This window comes from Gorilla gorilla, chromosome 1 (assembly GCF_029281585.2).
Source record: "Gorilla gorilla gorilla isolate KB3781 chromosome 1, NHGRI_mGorGor1-v2.1_pri, whole genome shotgun sequence".
Taxonomy (NCBI): Eukaryota; Metazoa; Chordata; class Mammalia; order Primates; family Hominidae; genus Gorilla; species Gorilla gorilla.
Window position 1 is genome coordinate 212,157,182 of NC_073224.2, and position 21,245 is coordinate 212,178,426.

General features: G+C 42.0%; 1 protein-coding gene across 2 annotated transcripts in view; it reads right to left on the minus strand.

Moving 5' to 3' along the window:
* The window catches only part of STX12 (syntaxin 12), a 51,318-nt gene that overhangs the window by 29,668 nt on the left and 405 nt on the right, over positions 1-21,245 (minus strand). The window contains exons 1-3 of one of the 2 annotated variants that reach the window (XM_055389335.2): positions 20,770-20,919; positions 5,174-5,243; positions 1,333-1,432 (exon numbers count right to left, since the gene is read on the minus strand). In XM_055389335.2, coding sequence (XP_055245310.2) covers positions 1,333-1,432; positions 5,174-5,243; positions 20,770-20,809 — 210 coding nt within the window. In that variant the 5' untranslated portion in view covers positions 20,810-20,919. Of the gene's footprint in view, positions 1-1,332; positions 1,433-5,173; positions 5,244-20,769; positions 20,920-21,245 lie in introns of those variants that run through there. The other variant, XM_019013670.4, reaches the window with a different exon arrangement.

Below are 21,245 nucleotides of genomic sequence, written 5' to 3' on the forward strand. Positions count from 1 at the left end.
GATCACTTGAGCCCAGGAGTTTGAGACTAGCCTGGAAAACATAGCAAGACCTCATCTCTACAAAAAATTTAAAAATTTAGCTGCGTGTGGTGGTGCGCACTTGTGGTTCCAGCTACTCAGGAGGCTGAATTGGGAGGATGCCTTGAGCCCAGGAGTTCAAGGTTGCAGTGAGCTATGATTGCCACTGCACTCAGCCTGGGTGACAGAGTAATACCCTATCTCAAAAATAAAATAAAATTTAAAAAGCAGTACAAGTTAAGTGCCCCCACGAATGGTATAGAAGCTAAAAGCAAAACAGGATCGTAATAGGGAGGTAGACGGAGAAAGTTTTTTTTACTGGAGACCTGAGGTAGATCATGAATGACACGTCAAGCCACAATGAAGGAGGGGCACATCTGACTTCAGGAATGTGGCATATTAAGGGAACAATGAATCTCAGTAAAAATTGTGTGTTTCTAAAGGATTTAAATGGCCACTGAAGAAAATGACTTGAAAAGAGAACCCTTTTTCCCTGAGCAGTTCTTTAACCTGAGTGAGACCTGTGAATAACTCATGACAGAACACGAAGGTAACTGCAAAACATGAAAGAAAGATGTTTCATTAAAATGTAAAGATAATGGATACAAAACAAACTAGGAAGCCTGGGCATGGGGCTCACGCCTATAATCCCAACACTTTGGGAGGCTGAGGTGGGAGGATTGCTTGAAGTCACAAGTTCAATACCAGCATGGAAAACAAAGCAAGACCATGTCTGTACAAAAAAATTGTTAAAATTAGCTGGGTGTGGTGGCACATGCCTGTAGTTGCAGCTACTCAGGAGGCTGAGGGGAGGGGACTGCTTGAGCCCAGAAGTGGGAGGCTGCAGTGAGCTATGATTGCAACACTGCGCTCTACCGTGGGTGACAGAGGGAGACCCTGTCTCCAAAATGACAACAACAATAAAAATAATAATAATTAAAAAAAAAAAACTAGGAGAAAGGAGGAAGCCTACAAACATAAAACTGCTAGCCAAACCCCAAAGAGATGCAAATGTTGAGATTTCTCTTCAGTTAACTCCATTTTATTAATATATTAATAATGTTATTAATAATAGCAGCAGCCACCACATATTGATTACCTACCAGACACAGACACTTTGCCACATCTGGTGCGTACATTCTTTCTATTGCCCCAACAGTCACATATCCCCCACTTGATGGATAAGAAACTGAGGTGCAGAGGAGGTCTATCTATCTAGCACCAAAGGCCAACTTATTTTTTTTTGTTCTACACACTGCCTTTCTACAAACACAAAGTCCTTTCCTATTAATAAACAAAACAGAAAATACCAACCTGTTCTGAAGTAGATAAGGGAAGGGGCAAGGACCCTAATTCTTTCAGCAATTCATTTGTTTCCTTGGCGAGCTGATTTGTGGAGTGTTGTAACTGTTGCCTAAGAGAGAAAAGATAGGTTTCAGGATGTTGTCACTTCTTGAGAGGGTTATACACAGAACCACTTTGTTCTCAGAGTGTCTCATAACGTAGGGAATGAAGGGCCATTTGAAGAAATGAGTCCCTAGATGCCCAGGTTCACAACAAAATTCCAGAAATATTACCCAGGCAAACCCATTTCAAGGTATCTCCACTGAGCAGAAAGAATCTGCTTCAATAACCTGCTGAAGAAAGCACAGATCAGGAATTTTAACTCTTTGGGAAGAGAAGAAAAGCATATCAGCAGTTCTGATAAAAATATAAAAAGAACAATTGCCGCCCACACCTAAATCAAGTAGTTTAAACATACTGAACTCTCTTATTGTCCAGGAGTTGACTGCCACAGTCCACTGACTAGAATCTAGGCACAGACAGTTAGATGAAATGTGCATTAAAAGCGTAGCTTCCTACCTACCCTAGGAAACAACCTCCAAACATCTAATCCCATGCTCTTGCTTTAAAAAGCTGGCTCTTTTCTAGCCTTATCCTTGGCTTCCTACCTGCTCTTTATACCTGACTTTCTGGCTCTTCCCTCCAAAACAAAGAAGCCTTACCTGTTAAAAATACAAAAGGAGTAGGGAGGAAGGGGAATTGAAGAGGAAAAATATGTAATATATTAAGTGGAACTTAAAGTAGTAGAAATACAAAAAGTACTCCTTTCATTTGTGGTTTCCTCTACTATCCAGCCATTTCTACAAAGGCTTTCTGAGACGACAGTGAAACCACATGCTATGATCTGAATGTTAGTGTCCCTGCAAAATTCATATGTTGAAATCCTAATTCCCGAGGTGATAATATTAGGAGATGGGGTCCTTTGGAGGGTGATTAGATCATGGAAATAAAGTTGTTGTTTATAAACTACTCAGTTTATGGTATTTTGTTATAGTAGCCCAAATGGGCTAACACACCACACTACTAATTATTAATGGTTTTTTTGTACTGCAAATGGGCCTCCAGGATTTAAAAAAAAGGAGTCAAAAGCAAGAGGTACCCAATCAGTGGCTTGAACATCCCAGGCAGTACAAAATATCCAGAGATATTTCACATTTCCTTGGAAAAAGCTCACAATAATAGTCATTCTCTCACCTCACACTGTCTAGGGTAGGAAACAAAAAATATTGCTTGATATATATATACACACATATATATGTATATACATATATATAGATACACATATAGATATATACATATATAGATATTATATATATTTATATACTATATATTATATATATATTTATATAGTATATTTATATTTTATATATATTATAGATATCTTTATATACTATATTTATATTTTATATATATTTATATACTATATTTATATTATATATATATTATATATATATTTTTTTTGAGATGGAGTCTTGCTCTGTCGCCAGGCTGGAGTGCAGTGGCGCGATCTTGGCTCACTCCAACCTTCGCCTCCTGGGTTCAAGTGATTCTCCTGCCTCAGCCTCCCAAGCAGCTGTGACTACAGGCGCAAGCCACCACGCACAGCTAATTTTTGTATTTTATTTTTTTGAGACAGAGTCTTGCTCTGTCACCTAGGCTGGAGTGCAGTGATGTGATCTCAGCTCACTGCAACCTCCGCCTCCCAGGTTCAAGCGATTCCCCTGCCTCAGCCTCCCAAGTAGCTGGGACTACAGGCACGTGCCACCACGCCTGGCTAATTTTTTGTATTTTTAGTAGAGACAGGGTTTCACCGTGTTAGCCAGGATGGTCTCGATCTCCTGACCTTGTGACCCACCCACCTAGGCCTCCCAGAGTGCTGGGATTACAGGCGTGAGCCACTGCTCCCGGCTTGCTCAGTACATTTTAAAGATGAAGAATAGCACTAAAAGCAGAAATGGAGCAGAAAAGGATGTGATAAAAAGAATCAGGAGTCCCTACTATCAGTCTACTATTCTCTCCCTCAGGCTCCCCTTGGGCCATTCTGATTACATATGCAGTAGTCCCTCAGTATCCATGGGGGATTGGTTCCAGGGCCTCCTCCTGCCAAGTCCTTAATATAAAATTGTATAACATTTGCCTAGAACCTATGCATACCCTTCCATATACTTTATTTATTTATTTATTTTGAGACGGAGTTTCGCTCTTGTCACCCAGGCTGGAGTGCAATGGCACAATCTCAGCTCACTGCAACCTCCGCCTCCCAGGTTCAAGTGATTCTCCTACCTCAGCCTCCCGAGTAGCTAGGATTACAGGCACACGCCACCATGCCCAGCCAATTTTTGTATTTTTAGTAGAGATGGAGTTTCACCATGTTGGTCAGGCTGGTCTTGAACTCCCGACCTCAGGTGATCTGCCCACCTCAGCCTCCCAAAGTGCTGGGATTACAGGTGTGAGCCACCACACCCGGCCCATACACTTTATTTTTTATTTTTATTTTTATTTTTTTGAGACAGAGTTTCACTCTTGTTGCCCAGGCTGGAGTGCAATGGTGCGATCTTGGCTCACCGCAACCTCCGCCTCCTGGGTTCAAGCTATTTTCCTGCCTCAGCCTCCTGAGTAGCTGGGATTACAGATGCCTGCCACACATCCAGCTGATTTTTGTATTATTAGTAGAGACAGGGTTTCATCATGTTGGCCAGGCTGGTCTTGAACTCCTGACCTCAGGTGATCTGCCCGCCTCAGCCTCCCAAAGTGCTGGGATTACAGGCATGAGCCACTGCACCCAGCACCCCCTTCCATATACTTTAAATCATCTCTAGATTACATTACTTAATACTTAGAGGTGAAGCCAGCTGGACTTCTGCGTTGGGTGAGGACTCTGAGAAATTTTCTGTCTCACAAGAGGATTGTAAAATGCACCAATCAGCACTCTGTAGCTAGGACTGTAAAACGCACCAATCAGCAATCTCTGGCTAGCTAGAGGTTTGTAAAATGGACCAATCAGTGCTCTGTAAAATGGACCAATCAGCAGGACATGGGTGGGGACAAATAAGGGAATAAAAGCTGGCCATGCCAGCCAGCAGCAGCAACCTGCTCAGATCCTCTTCCACGCTGTGGAAGCTTTGTTGTTTCGCTCTTCACAGTAAATCTTGCTGCTGCTCACTCTTTGGGTCCGCACCACCTTAAAGAGCTGTAACACTCACCATGAAGGTCCACGGCTTCATTGTTGAAGTCAGCGAGACCAAGAACCCACCGGAAGGAACCAACTCCGGACACAATACAATGTAAATACTATGTAAATAACTGTTCTACTATATTGTTTCAGTAATGACAAGGAAAAAAGTCTGTACATCTTCAGTAAAGACCTTCCTTTTTTTTTCTGAATATTTTCTATCTGTGGTTGGTTGAACCCACAGGTGCAGAACCTATGGATATGGAAGGCCGACTGTAGCTGGAAATCCAGTTAGACTAGATCATGAGGAGTCCTACGCCAACAAGGAAGCTCATTTAGGCAGAGTTGTGAGCAGAATATAGTTTAATAGTGGTACGAATTCCCTTTTCTACTTCCCTAAATTGTTCTGCTAAACTGCCCAAGAGGAGAAAGAACCAGAGTTCAAAGACTTTGAAAGGCAACGGAAATTACAATCCATTAATATACTTTGTTGCCCCTCTTTTAGATCCAGCTCTTATCTCATGACCCACTGCCTCTCATTCTGACTTCCCAGACCTGAAACCTAAGCTGCTGTCTGGCAAGGACACTGTGTCCTCAAATGGCCCTCACAAAACCCAAACTTATCAGGAAGTTACTCACAGATTTTCCTGTAGCTTGCTTGAGTCCTGCTTAGTTCCTAGCTGGCTCATCAAATTCTTTATCTGAGCAGCTGGGGAGATAGGAAGAAAAAGATTTATTTAAAAGAAAAATACATTCATCATGAGTACCCTACTTCTAAGATCCCTGGTCTCTTCCCATTCAGAATAAGTATTAATACATGCAACTAATAGAGACCATGCTATGATCAAAACCTTGACATACACATTCCTCCAAAAACTAATTATAAGGTTCACCTTTCTCCTATAGAGTAACTGTGTCACAAAGTAGAAGGTGGTAGTTTTATCATCCCCCCAAAATTTGCTAGTTTTCCTAGATCTCCTATTGCAATGGTTAAAAATTTCAACACCTTTAGAAGGGCCTCTAGGCCAGATATCAATTTGCAACAGTAAAAAAAAAATCAAATCAAATACAATAATTTTTCAATAGCAAATATTTTTGGAAAGACAATGTATACTTATTACTAATAATGGGTAACCACCAATTGAGCACCTCTAAGTGCCAGGCACTATATACTAAGAGCTTTGTATACACTCTGTTATTAATTTTCACAACAGCAATCTCCAGTAGATATACTTTTTTATTTATTTATTTATTTTTTTGAGATGGAGTCTCACTCTCTCACCCAGGCTGGAGTGCAGTGGCATGATCTCAGCTCATGCAAGCTCCACCTCCTGGGTTCATGCCATTCTCCTGCCTCAGCCTCCTGAGTAGCTGGGACTATAGGCGCCTGCCACCACGCCCGATTAATTTTTTTGTATTATTAGTAGAGACGGGGTTTCACCATGTTAGCCAGGATGGTCTCGATTTCCTGACCTTGTGATCCACTCGCCTCGGCCTCCCAAAGTCCTGGGATTACAGTCGTGAGCCACCGCGCCCGGCCTTAGTAGATATACTTCCATTTTGCAGGTAAGGAAGTGTATTTAGAGAGGTTAAGTATCTTATACAACCATATACAATTAATAAGTAGCAGAGCAAAAATTCAATGCCCAGTACATCAGATTCCAATGGCTATGTTCTTTCAACTGTGCTGTCTATACCATAATACAGTCAAACATTGGTTTTGTTCAGCCTTCTCTACCTTTTCCTAGATATTTGCTAAGACTAGGAATGGTCATGTTTGAACCCTGGATGTTTAACTCCTATCCTAGACCAAGAAAGCAGAGGTCCAGAGGAACTGATCATCTATCAATAAGGAGGAACACTCTAATGCCAGCCTGCCTGGGACTCTGAACACTCCTGTCCCTTACTGATTTCTGCAACAACAATAGAGCCCTTCATTTATTTTATGCCTTGCTTTCTATTTTCTTTTTCTGGTTACTGGGGAGGGTGGGGGAGGTTTATTCATTCACAGAGGTTGGAAGTTAGTTATATGATTTCTTGTTTGCTTGCTTGTTTTCCAAGAGCATTCACTGTCTTCTATTACAAGTAGCTGGAGTACAGAACATACGAATAGAGTACTCATTGCCCAGAAGTAACACACTTACCATCAAGTTTCAACAGAACTTCAAGAAATAACATAACACAATAAGTATAAGGCTCTTCCAGCCATTCAGCTTTCTTTGTGAGAGCCCTTTCTATCCTCTCTGGATTAATGCCAGTTTCACTTGTGAAACACCAGCCTGCTAAATGACTGGTTCAGTGGAAGAAAATGAGGAGACCAATGTATATTGTATAATTTGTGAATATTATAGAAACAGTATACATATAATGCTCCCATGTCCAACAAGAAAGAACCCTCACTTATTAGAATTTTGAAGTTTAAAAATTAATTGTTCCAAATTTACTTTTTGGTAATGGTACTCTTTAAAATAACAATATTTGGGGGACACAGTCATAATCTTGTCCCTAATTTGGTCACCAAGATCAGTAAAAAAGTAAGCTAAAATTTATTGAGTACCAGTTACCTTACAATACCAATGACATGCTAATAGCCCCTAAATCTTTTTTTTTTTTGATACAGAGTCTCACTCTGTCGGCCAGGCTGGAGTGCAGTGGCATGATCTCGGCTCACTGCAACCTCCAACCCCCAGGCTCAAGCAATTCTCCTGCCTCAGCCTCCCGAGTAGCTGGGATTACAGGCGTGTGCCACCACACCTGGCTAATTTTTGTATTTTTAGTAGAGATGGGGTTTCACCATGTTGGCCAGGCTGGTCTCGAACTCCTGACCTCAGGTAATCCACCCGCCTCGGCCTCCCAAAGTGCTGGGATTGCAGGGTTGAGCCACTGCACCTGGCCAGTAGTCCCTAAATCTGATAAGAAGCAACGATTAGGCAAAAATCTTCTAACTTATTGCTGGGTGCTTCTATTCCTAAACAGAAATGGAACAACTCAGTCCTTAGTAGTAAGTACACGTTATTTCTCCCTAGCCAAAATTACTGCATTGTTGGGGATACAAAGCAAACGTTTCCAGAGTCAAGTATATATAGGCTGGTAGCACTTCAGATTATGATTTCATCTTATTTTGAGACCATATTTTCCTAACAAAAATGTGATTCCAGTTTTATAACAGAAATATAGGATTCACTTAATTCAAATTTTGCCTTTTGACAAGACTTCTCTAAAAGATATCTATTCTACTAAGTGAGGAACCACTATAGCTCAGTGGTTCCATGGTTCCAATTATAAGCACTATAATTACTGCATTCTGCTAAGATAGCATTATGTGTGACAACCACTTTTCTTCATCACTAACATGTGGTATGTCCTTCTTATCTAAGTCAAATGGGAATCAGGATACAACTAAAGCTATTAACTGGACAGCCATAAAAATAATTTATGAAAGAGGGCATGAATTTTCATTTACTGAGCATCTACTATGAGGTACTAGACACTGGGCTTGACAAGCATTAACTTATTTGACTCCAACAATCCTTTGAGTAAGTATTATTATTCCATTGTTGCATATGAGCACAGTGAGGCTCCTGAGAGTTACAGAACTCATTCATTCATTCATTCATTCAGAGTAGGGTATCTACTCTACACTATTCCATGTCCTAGAAGACACTTGCCTTCGAGAGTCTTCTAAGGAAAAGAGATAGACAATAAACATATCAGGTAGTGAAAAATGGTATAAAGAGAAATAAATTCAGGTAAAAGCTGAGGTGACAGCGGTGGGCAGAAGATACTAGTTATGCAGAGTGGTCAGAGTATAAAGAGAAATAAATTCAGTTAAGAGCTGAAGTGACAGTGGTGGGCAGAGGATACTAGTTATATAGAGTGGTCAGAGAGACCTCTCTGATAAGGTGACACTGAGCTGAGATCCAAAGTGAAAGATCAAGCCACACAGCTATCTTGGGGAGAAGCATTCTAGGAGAAGAGAGTAATCAGTACAAAGTCCCCAAAGCAAGGGTATTTGATGTGATGGAGGCCAGGGTGGCTAGAGCAGAGTGAGCAAGAGACAGTAGAGAGGTGGCCAAGGAGGTAGTAGGGACCCAGATTGTATAGGGCCTTGCAAACAATTATGAGGACTTTGAATTTTAATGAAATGGGAAATCACTGGTAGGTTTTGAACAGAGTGTCATTACAACCAAAATTTAAACCCAGGGCTAACTGCAGTGGAATGTGCCACATTACAGTCTCTCAAAAGGCTGACTCTTACAGGAAAAAGAATGTAGTCACACAGGGCAGGCCTAGATTTCCCAGTGTTCCACTTAGCCCCACCCTACTTATCTGATACCTAAGTTAATAGGTCTCTGCTCCAGATAGGCTGATGTCCTTCCTCTAACCTGCTCCCTTCTCCAGCTCCCTGGCACCTATGGGAACACTCCTCTGTACTCACTAGAGTTCAGCAGAGTGCCAGGCATCCAGGTGATACATAATCAATTACTGATTAATTGAGTTAGCTTCCCTTTTCCATTCTGGCAAGCTCTTTGAGGCAGAAGATATGAATGAAGAATATAAGCTAGGAATAATGAGGCCTGAAATCTAAGCCAGACTTGACAACTAACTAGATGCAGGACACTAAGCAAGTCATTTCATTTGACTGGGTCTCTTTTTCACCAATTATAGATGATATTCAGATTTCACTGACATTTACTGAATACTTAAACTATTTGTGTAAGGTTTTTATTTTATCTCATTAAATCCTTACAACTATGTAAGAACTAAATGATCTCTAAGTACTCCCACCACTGCTCAATTCCAAAATTCAATAACAGTGAAATAGCTCCAGTTGCAGAATTATGCTGTGTAACCAAGGAGTACTTTTGCAACCCAAAAGTTTGGCTTAGAAAGGTTCCACCTGTGACTTTCTTAACTTCATAAGTGCAAGGTACAAACAGGACTGGACTGACTATATCCCTCTAGAAGGCAGGGACTGCATTCTACTCATTTTTGTGTATGTATAACTCCTCCCAACACACACACGCCCATCCAGAAAATGGTTGAATATATGATAACGCGTAAAGGTAAATCTGACAAAAAAAGTCAAGGAAATAGGTCTTTTCTTATTGACTGTCTTTAAAAAGTAGAGCATTCCTTAGAAACTTTAGAAGTATGCCAAAGTAGCAAGTTATTAATCATCTATCAAAATTTATTAAATAAGCTACAGAGCTATGGGAATTTTATAGAATATGAAAAAAATCAATTAATAATCAGCTGTTCTCTGCATATTCTCAGTGGAGAACTCTTCTTCATCTAGACTTTTCTGATTTCCTTTGTTGGGATGACCTAAATTTGGAGGGTGGAAAGATAGGGAGGGGTTGAGGAAGTGGGGGTGTTGGGAATACTATAGGGTCATTTGCTAGCTAAGCACCAGAATTAATCTAAGCCTTAACACTTTCTAAATTCCTAAATATTAAGATATTTTCTTTAAAGTTTCCAGCAAGACTCAGGTATCAGATACCCTAAAACTCAAATCATAAGGACAACAGTGTCGTAGTTTACTGGAACTCAGAGAAGCAGGACTTTTTGTATATTGCCCTCTATAATCACCAACATCAGGGATTTGTTCAAAACTAGTAACTCAATGACTCATGTATTTTACATCTAAGAGATGTATCCTTCAGTAAACCTAAAGCACACAAAGGAATAACGTGTTTACAGATACATTTATTTGCCCTTGAGCATACTTAAAATACCAAAAAGAAAAGTGAGGCCAGGCACAGTGGCTCACACCTACAATCCCAACACTTTGGGAGGCCAAGGTGGGCAGATCACTTGAGGCCAGGGGTTCAAGACCAGCCTGGGCAACATAGTGAGAACCGCCTCTACAAAAAATTTAAAAATTAGCCAAGCATGGTGGCGCATGCTTGTAGTCCTGGCTACTCAAGAGGCTGAGAGAAGAGGATCGCTCAAGCCCAGGAGTTTGAGGCTGCAGTGAGCTATGATCATGCCACTGCATTCCAGCCTAAGCAACAGAGCAAGAGTCTGTCTCAAAATAAATAGACAAATGAATAAAAATTTTAAAAGTAAAGTGACGCTTTTTTTTTTTTGAGACAGAGTTTCGCTCTTGTTGCCCAGGCTGGAGTGCAATGGTGTGATCTCAGCTCACCACAACCTCTGCCTCCCAGGTTCAAGCGATTCTCCTGCCTCAGCCTCCCGAGTAGCTGAGATTATAGGCATGTGCCACCATGCCCGGCTAATTTTTTCTATTTTTAGTAGAGATGGGGTTTCTCCATGTTGGTCAGCCTGGTCTCAAACTCCCGACCTCAGATGATCTGCCTGCCTCAGCCTCCCAAAGTGCTGGGATTATAGGCATGAGCCACCACACTTGGCCAAGTGATGCTTTTTGGAAATATTTTTACCAGGATGAGTTGAATCTTCCGGCTAACTTGGTTAATGAGAAAACTTTTCCAAGCATTCTAGTAAATGAAGGTTTTATGTTAGACCAATGTGCTACAACTTTTTGGAGGAAAATAATTGGATATTTCCTATGAAATGTTACATAATCCTAGAAACCAGATGACTAGGCCAAAGGTAAAGACAAGTCCTTCAGTTCTGTGTAAGCAATTTTGTTCTTTTTAAAACTAGGACTCAGCTGGGCGTGGTGGCTCACACCTGTAATCCCAGCACTTTGGTAGGCCAAGGTGGGTGGATCACCTGAGGTCAGGAGTTTTGAGACAAGGCTGGCCAACATGGTGAAACCCCGTCTCTACTAAAAATACAAAAATTAGCCAGGCATGATGGCACATGCCTATAGTCTCAGCTAGTCAGAAGGCTGAGGCAGGAGAATTGCTTGAACCCGGGAGCGGAGGTTGCAGTAAGCTGAGATCGTGCCACTGCACTCCAGCCTCGGCAACAGAGCGCGACTCCATCTCAAAAAAAAAAAAAGCAAAAAACAAACAACTAGGACTCAATTTCTCCTATCGCTGACCTCTCATTTTAAAAAAGCATATCCTGGCTAAAACTTTTAAAAGAGTATGAAGCAAATCAATTTGTTATACATTACAGCTAACATCCACACTAGGAACTACTCTAAACTGAAAATTCTTTATGTGCTTTAAGCTGATATCGGCAGAATCTGAATCTCCAAATGAACCTTCATCCAAAGCAAAGTCAAATCAAAGTCAAATTATATTGAAAGTAACTATCATCAGAGGTGGGAAAAAGATTTCTCTTCATTTGACAGGATCTAATGCTCTAAGTCAGTATTTTAAACAAATTCAACAACAAAAAAACATTATTTACACCAAATGAGAAAATGATAGCCTATGTGGTGATTATGAAAATGAAGTCATCTCAGTGTTTTACTCTGAAAATTAGGTTTACATTCTGTTTTTATATCACGACAATGAAAATTACCTTTTTTAAAAAATGTTTTATTTTTTTGAGACAGAGCTTTGCTCTCTTTGCCCAGGTTGGAGTGCAATGGCACGGTCTCGGCTCACTGCAACCTCCACCTCCTGGGTTCAAGTGATTCTCCTGTCTCAGCTTCCCAAGTAGCTGGGATTACAGGTGCCCACCACCATGCTGGGCTAATTTGTATATTTTTAGTAAACAGGGTTTCACCATGTTAGCGAGGCTGGTCTCGAACTGCTGACCTGAGGCGATCTGCCCAACCTGGCCTCCCAAAGTGCTGGAATTACAGGTGTGAGTCACCGTGTCCATCAACCTGACTTTAAAAAATAGCCACTGTACCAAAACAGTAAAGTTCTAGACTAAAGTGAAAATGGATACTAAATATCAAAGGTATAATTTTCCTTTAACCATACCAGTTTCAGAATATGCAATGGTTAAGAGCATAGCTCTGAATTAAGACTGCCTATATGGCCAGGCATGGTGGTTCAAGTTTGTAACCCCAGCACTTTGGGAGGCCAAGGTGGGAGGATCACTTGAACCCAGGAGTTTGACACCAGACTGGGCAACAAAGTGAGCACGTCTCTACAAAAAATTAAAAAATTACTTGGACGTGGTGGTGCGTGCCTGTAGTCCTAGCTACTCGGAAGGTGGAGGTGGGGGGATCCCTTGAGTTCAAGGTTGCAGTGACCTATGACGGCACCACTGTACTACTGGCACATCCTGGGTGACAGAGCAAGACACTTTCTCAAAAAAACAAAAAACAAAAAACCACTGCTTATGCCTATGCTTGTCGTGGTCCCGCTACTTCCTAGCAAAGTGATCTTGAGTAAAAGGCTCCACTCCTCTATGCCTTAGTTTCTTTGCCTAAAAAATGAGAATAAGAGAATCTTCATATGGTTGTTGTGAGGATGAAATGAGATGATACGAAGCTAAATTTAGAACAATGTCTGGCACATAAAAGCACTCAATTAAAGATAGCTATTATTATCAAACTCAAGACCAAGAAAAATGTACTTAGCAGTAATAAAATCAATTAAGTACATATTGAATGCCAACTATATATCCATTGTTGTTCCAGGCACTGTGACTAAAGACAAATGTATAATGCATGGTCTCCACAAAACTAACAGTGATCTCTCTGCTTGGGGTGACAATGTCAAAAAGCTTGAATTAATTAAAGAATATATAATATAAGTGCGTGCTAAACTGTGAGGGAAAATTGCTTGTATTATAAATTCAAAGGAAATACACCAAAATGAGAGCTAACATTTCTTAAGCACTTACTATGTAGCAGGGACTGTAGATGAATTATCTCATTTAATCATCACAACCCTATGAAATAGGTATTATTAACTCCATTTTAACAATAAGGAAACTGAGAAATAGGTAAAGCAATGTGTTTACACAGCTAGTAAGAAGCAGATCTAGGATTCAAATCCTGGCAATATGACTCCTGAGCCTGCCTACCTATTAAATTATTGCGGGGCAAGGGATTCAACAAGTATTAATAATGTCACCACTGGGGCTGGTCATGGTGGCTCACACCTATAATCCCAGCACTTTGGGAGGCTGCAGTGGGCAAATCGCCTGAGGTCAGGAGTTCGAGACCAGCTTGGTCAACATGGTGAAACCCTGTCTCTACTAAAAATACAAAAATTAGCTGGGTGTGGTGGCACGAGCCTGTAATCCCAGCTACTCAGGAGGCTGAGGCATGAGAATTGCTTAACCCCGGGAGGCGGAGGTTGCAGTGAGCTGAGATTGCGCCACTGTACTCCAGCCTGAGTGACAGAGCAAGACTCCATCTCAAAATAATAAAAATAATAATAATGTCACCATTTATTGAACGCCTGCTATGTGCCAGGCAGTATACCAGACACTTTCAAACATCCCCCCCTTTTTTTTTTGTCACCCAGTCTGGAGTGCAGTGACGTGATCTCGGCTCACTGCTACCTCTGCTTCCCAGGCTCAAGCGATCAGCAATTTGCCCACCTCAGTCTCCCAAGTAGCTGGGACTACAGGTGTGTGCCACCACACCCAGCTAATTTTTGTTATTTTTGGTAGAGCCAGGGTTTCGCCAAGTTGCCCAGGCTGGTCTCAAATTTCTGAGCTCAAGAGATCCACTCGCCTCAGCCTCCCCAAGTGCTGGGAATACAGGTGTGAGCCACTGCGCCCAGCCTCAAACATCCCCTTTTAATAATTTCACTCATTTTATAAATGGGGTTACACACGGCAGGGAAAATAACCTGCTCGAGGTTAATACATGGAAGAGGAGGGATTCAGTCACAGATCTGCTGACCCTAGAGAGTCCATGATCTTTCTGACTTCACTTTGTCTTTCAAAAGCAAAGGAAGGCTGGGCGCCTGTAATCCCAGCACTCTGGGAGGGCAAGGCAGGCAGATCACCTGAGGTCAGGAGTTCAAGACCAGCCTGGCCAACATGGTGAAACCCTGTCTCTACTAAAAATACAAAAATTAGTCGGGCATGTGGTGCACACCTGTAATCCCAGCTACTGGGGAGGATGAGGCAGGAGAATTGCTTGAATCTGGGAGGCGGAAGTTGCAATGAGCCTGATCGCCCCACTGCACTCCAGCCTGGGAAACAGAGCAAGACTCAGTCTCAAAAAAAAAAAAAAAAAGCAAAGAAAAACTTAATTGCTATCAGCAGGACTTATGCACAACTGAGAGGATTTGTATAATTTAGATAGCCAATGAGGTAGGGAGAGAAAAGATACTAAAAAAAGGAGGAACCAAAGGGCGGACGCAGTGACTCACGCTTGTAATCCCAGCACTTTGGGAGGCCGAGGCGGGCGGATCACCTGAGGTCAGGAGTTCAAGACTAGCCTGACCAACATGGAGAAACCCTGTCTCTACTAAAAATACAAAATTAGCTGGGCGTGGTGGTACACGCCTGTAATCCCAGCTACTCGGGAGGCTGAGGCTGGAGGATCGCTTGAACCTGGGAGGCAGAGGTTGCGTTGAGCCGAGATCGCACCACTGAATTGCAGCCTGGGCTGTTAACAACAGCGAAACTCTCTCTCAAAAAAAAAAAAAAAAAAGGAACCAAATGAGCAAAATATAAACTGAAAGATAGAGTTGAGAAACATAAAGAAAACAGCCTTCCTAGCAAAGAGAAAGGAAGAGTAGAAAATATGGCTAATTTGAGTTAAGATCGCAGGGAGTGAAAGCAAGGTGAAATATTAAGATCTGATTCAGGCCAGGCACGGTGGCTCATGCCTGTAATCCCAGCACTTTGGGAGGCCGAGGCAGGTGGATCATCTGAGGTCAGGAGTTCGAGATCAGCCTGGCTAACATGGTGAAACCCTGTCTCTATAAAAATACAAAAATTAGCTGGGCGTGGTGGCAGGTCCTGTAATCCCAGCAACTCGGGAGGCTGAGGCAGGAGAACTGCCTGAACCCAGGAGGTGGAGGTTACAGTGAGCCAAGATTGCGCCATGGCACTCCAGCCTGGGCGACAGAGTGAGACTCGGCTCAAAAAAAAACAAAAAAAACCATCTGATTCAATAGACAACAGAGAGCCACTTTAGGCTCTTGAGGAAGCGAGCAGTATAATAAAAACAGGACTTTAGACATAGTGCTGATAGCACTATCAGTATAAACTAGAATGGGGCGAGACCATAATCAGAGACACTATGAATATGCTGTTGAAATACAGATGTTGAGCTGATGAATACTTAAGAGGATAGCAAAGAAACATAAAAAATAAGGGGCAAACATGAAAATAACCTTGAAAGTAGAACCCCAAGGATTTCATAATAATCAATTTTAAATGTTCAACTCTTCTTGCTTTGGGAGACTGAGGTGGGAGGATGGTTTGAGGTCAGGAATTCAAGACCAGCCTGGGCAACACAGCGAGACCCCCGTCTCTAAAAAACTTTTACAACTTGCCAGGCGCCGTGGCTTATGCCTGTAGTCCTAGCTACTTGGGAGACTCAAGTAAAGAGGATTGCTAAAGCCCAAGAGTTTGAGGTTACAGTGGACTACGATTGCACACTGCATTCCAGCCTGGGTGACAGAGTGAGACCTCCACTCTTCTTATTTTGTTAGTAAACAAGATCACATCAATTAGCAACATAAAGAACAGAAATGCTGTTCTTTTTTTTTTTTTTTTTTTTCCTGAGACGGAATCTTGCTCTGTTGCCCAGGCTGGAGTGCGGTGGAGCGATCTTGGTCTTGGTTTACTGCAACCTGCACCTCCCCAGTTCAGGCGATTCTCCTACCTCAGCCTTCCGAGCAGCTAGGACTACAGTCGCCTGCCATCACACCCGGCTTACTTTTTGATTTTTAGTAGAGGCAGGGTTTCGCCATGTTGGCCAGGCTGGTCTCGAATGCCTGACCTCAGGTGATCCGATCACCTCAGCCTCCCAAAGTGCTGGGATTACAGGCGTGAGACACCTCGCCCAGTCAGAAATGCTGTTCTTTAATCCCTTCAGTTAACTTTGAGGCTAATAGGTTTTCAGCTATATCTGCCTCAGCAATACTTGCCCAGACACTTTGTTCCACAGTAAGTCAAATATTATTCCTCTGTACCCAACACATACTGATAATCACCACTTGTACCAGGCAGTCAACCTTAGCTGTACCTGTAACAACCCACGCAGTGAGCTGCCTTATCTCAGGCTGATGTGCTCAGCAATTCCAACCCCACATCTGTGGCTGAACAGTTTAGAAAAAAGAATAACTATTCTCTCAGACTTTTAATGGGTACAAGTCCTTGCAGGGCTGTATGGGTGTGTGGGTAATATATATGTCTGAGAGCTCATATTCTAAGGGTATATTTGGGTGTGCTGGCCTCTTGGAGAGGTTTGGGGATAGGCACTAGCTTGATAACTGAGTAGATGCAACGTCATCCCATCAATTTCAGATTTCCCATTTCTCACCAAACAATTCCAAAGGAAGAATTTCTTTCTCTTTTTTTTTTTTTTGAGACTGAGTCTCGCTCTGTCATCCAGGCCGGAGTGCAGTGGCGCAATCTCGGCTCACCGCAACCTCCGCCTCCCGGATTCAAGCAATTCTCCTGCCTCAGCCTCCCAAGTAGCTGGGATTACAGGCGTGCACCATCACGCCTGGCTAATTTTTTTGTATTTTTAGTAAAGACAGGGTTTCACCATATTGGCCAGGCTGGTCTCAAACTCCTGACCTTGTGATCCGCCTGCCTCAGCCTCCCAGTGCTGGAATTACGGGCGTGAGTCACCGTGTCCGGCCTGGAAGAATCTCAACTCACACTGCCTAGGGTCATAGGATATGGTATGTACTACACAGTACAAGGGGAAAGAGGCAGGAAGAGTTCCAAAATGGTAGAAATGCCTCATTCATTCAAATCAATTTGATACAATTTATTATGCATCAAGATCCTATATAATGTGATCCCTGGTTACCTCTCTGGCCTCTTTTCCTATTCTGCCTCCCTTTTCTAACTGTACTCCAGCCAAACTAGCCTCCTTGCTCTTCTTTGAACACACCAAAGTCTTTGCTCTTGCCCTCTACCTAGAATGCCTTTCCCAGCTACTCACACAGCTCTCGCTCATTTCATTCACATGTCTACTCACTCAAATGTCAGCTCCTCAGAGATGCCTTCCTTGATCAACTAAAATAATGCACCCACCCTCCCTCTTCCCTGACTCTCTACCCACTTACCCTGCTTTTTCTTCATAGCATTTATTATTACTTGACATTATTTATATGTGTATGTACGTATGTATGTATACATACTCCCCCCGCACACAGAAACACACATACACACACAATCAGGGGAGGGATTTTATCTCTTGTTCTGCTTTACCCCAGCACACAGCAGGTGCTCCAGGAATATTTGTTGCATAGTGGATCAATGAATCTTTCATATGTTTGGGACTGAGATAAGTACTGGAAATATAAAGATGAATAAGTCATGTCCCTTGACTCAAAGGAGCTAACAATCTGGCAGAGGAGATGAACACACCACGAGAAGAGAAAGCACCACGGCTTCAGGTATTTCCCCCACAGAGTGTCCTCTGGAGAGTGAAAAAACGAGTTATTTGCATACTTGTAAACCTGAAGTGTTAACTGCTATAGCACTGTTATTGATTTATTTATTTTTAATTTATTTATTTAGAGACAAAGTATTGATCTGCCACCCAGGCTACAGTACAGTGGCATAATCACAGCTCACTGCAGCCTCCAACTCCTGGGCTCAAGAGATTCTCCAGCCTCAGCCTCCTGAGTAGCTAGGACTACAGGCACATGCTACCATGTCTGGCTAATTTTTAAATTTTTTTTTGTAGAGATGGGGTCTCACTATGTTGTCCAGGCTAGTGTCAAAACTCCTGGCCTCAAGTAATCCTCCCTCCTTGGCCTCCTAAAGTGCTGGGATTACAGGTGTGAGCCACTGAGCACAGCCCAGAACTGTAATATTAATAAAAAGTAATAAAAAGACAAATTGCTGGTCATAAGAGACCTAGTTTCAAATTCAGATATTGTCATTTGTTAGCAGGGCAATTATTTAACCTTTCTTAGTTTGTTTCCTAATACATAACATGGAAATGATACTGGTGCTTCAGAGTTGTTATAAAATAAGATAATGTATGTAAAGCACTTTTCATACTGCCTGGAACACAGTATGTACTCAAATGTTAGCTATTAATATTACTAACAGTTGACTTAAATGATCCCCTGAGGCCCAATGCCCAATCAATAGCTAAATCTTACCAATTCTATCACCAAGGAAACCTCTCCTATCCTTTCCTTTCTTTTCATTTTCACAGCCCTAACTGGTATCTCTGATTCCAGTCTCTCCCTTTGAATTCAATTCGCACTTTCCTAAATAACTAAATCCAAGCCCCTTAGCTTAGCATTTAACATCCTTCATGTTTGGGCCACAATTTACCTTTCAATCCTTTTTTCCCCACTACTTTCTGGAATCCACCACTCTAGCCAAATTAAATTACTCTTCTAGATATACTCTATGCTTCCCCACTATGATGCCTGTTCATTTTATTCCCTCCTGGAATGCTCTTCTCCTCTTTACCTTCGAAGGTCCAAATCTTTCCATCCTCTTTCCAGACATAACTCAAATGCCATAATGCCTTCTCAATTAAAAACAATCTCTCTCTTCCCAGAATACCTGCATGTTATTTATATGTCTTCTATAGCACCAATCCCTTTCAACTTTATATTTTGGTTATGTACTCTGCAGGTTCCCTGTTGAAAGATCCATGCCAGTTCTTATACTTACTACATACTCAAATAAATATATGTTGAAGGCCAGGCATGATGATTCATGCCTGTAATCCTGGCCTATTCGGAGGCCAAGGTGGGTGGATCACTTGAGCACAGGAGTTCGAGACCAGACTGGACAACATGGTGAAACTCCATCTCTACAAAAAATATAAAAATTAGCCGGGCATGGTGGTGCACACCTGTAGTCCCAGCTACTTGTAGGGCTGAGGCAGGAGGACTGCTTGAGCCAGGGAGGTTGAGGCTGCAGTGAGCTGAGATAATGCCACTGCATACCAGCCTGGGTGACAGAGTGAGACCCTGTCTCAAAATAAAAATTTAAATTTAAATTTAAAACTGTATGTCGGATCTACCTTTGGGAGTATTCTGGTTTTATATATATATAAAATACACATGAAGATGGATAGATGGATACATGTTGAATGAATATTTCGCAAATAGATATTAAAATTAGATTTAGCTTCAACAAGAAAATTTCAGCCTTGAACTAGAATTTTCTGATCTAACCTGTATTACAGCTCCTTCACAAAAGGAAACTGGAACAAAAAGTACTATACTTTCTAACCAGTGGTCATATTAATTTTTTTTACTTCTGGATTTTAACAGGCCACATATTCTTCCTTTCACTTCCAGAGTCTCAATCCCTTTTGATCAGAAACTTTCTACTTCTCCAATTCTACAACATACATTTAGATTTAAAAGCAAAGTGAGCCTGGGCAACATCGTGAGACCCCATCCCTACAAAAAATTTAAAAATTAGCCTGGCACGGTAGATGCATCCTTGTAGTCCTCGCTACTCAGCAAGCTGATCAGGAATTCAAGGTTATAGTGAGCTAGGATTGTACCACTTCACTCAGATCACTGCATTCTGCCTGGGTGACAGAAGTAGACTCTGTCTCGAAAAAATAAATTAAAAATATTTAATTTTTTTAAATCAAAAAAATTAGGCTGGGCACAGTGGCTCACGCCTGTAATCCCAGCACTTTGGGAGGCTAAAGCGGGAGAAGTGCTTGTGCCCAGGGGTTTGAGACCAGCCTGGCCAACGTAGCAAGACTTCATCTCTACAAAAAAGAAAAATTTTTAAAAGTTTAAAAACGAAAGCAAAGTGACACTCTTTAAAATATAGAATATAATTGTAATTCAGGACTAACTAGTTCTACCTATTAACAGAGTACGCCAAGCTCACAAAACAATAATAAACAACAAGGATGATGACCACCATTCTTTCCAAGTAAAGCTGCTGCTGATCTCCTGTTTATAAGGCTCCAAGATGATTTTCAAGCACAAGAAACACCCTGTATTTGACTCATTCAGCTACAGTTTCACTCAGACCCTAATGGGGAGGAGGGAGTTTTAAGACAAGCAATAGCATTCTGAATTCCACCAACAACTCTACCATGCCTTACTTGCTATGTGGTTGTGGCTAAGTGTCTTAGCTTCCCTGTGTATCAGATTTGTTCAAGAGCAGCTAAGTAGGGAAGGAAAACAAAAGCCTCATCTGCCTGAAATCCAAAAATACACCCCAATTATTTGTTACAAAAGACAAAATAATGTAAATTGAAATGCTGTTGGTGAATTCTCTTTATTAAAACGAAGTCATCCCACCTTTCAAATACCAGTCATTGTGTCTGATTTCCGAATTCATTACAGGAAGAACTGTGTATGAAGTCACCCAAACACATGCACTCTCCACTTCCCTTAATTGAAAGTTGCTGATTTCCGAGGAGCCAGGGGCTGAGCAGAATGTAAACCTAAAGCATAAATCAGTAAACAACCCCATCCAAACTGGTCTAAGAGGAAAGCGAGGTGGGTGGGGAGGAAGGTGGGTGACAGGAGAAACTCGGCTGACCACTGCGCCAAGTCAACGCACTCACAGCTCTCGAGGTGACACACACTCCCCTTCCCACCCTCGGGCTGTCAAGTCGGCTGTTTTGGTCCCAGCACCGTGGGGGCAGAACTCCAGAGAAGCAGCTCAAGCTTCAGCTGGGGCCGGGGACCCTCGGGCAACCCGGGCCTGACAGATTGGGGGATGGCAACCCACCGCCCCCAGGGTGGACAGCCCGAGACAGCCCCAGGTGTGG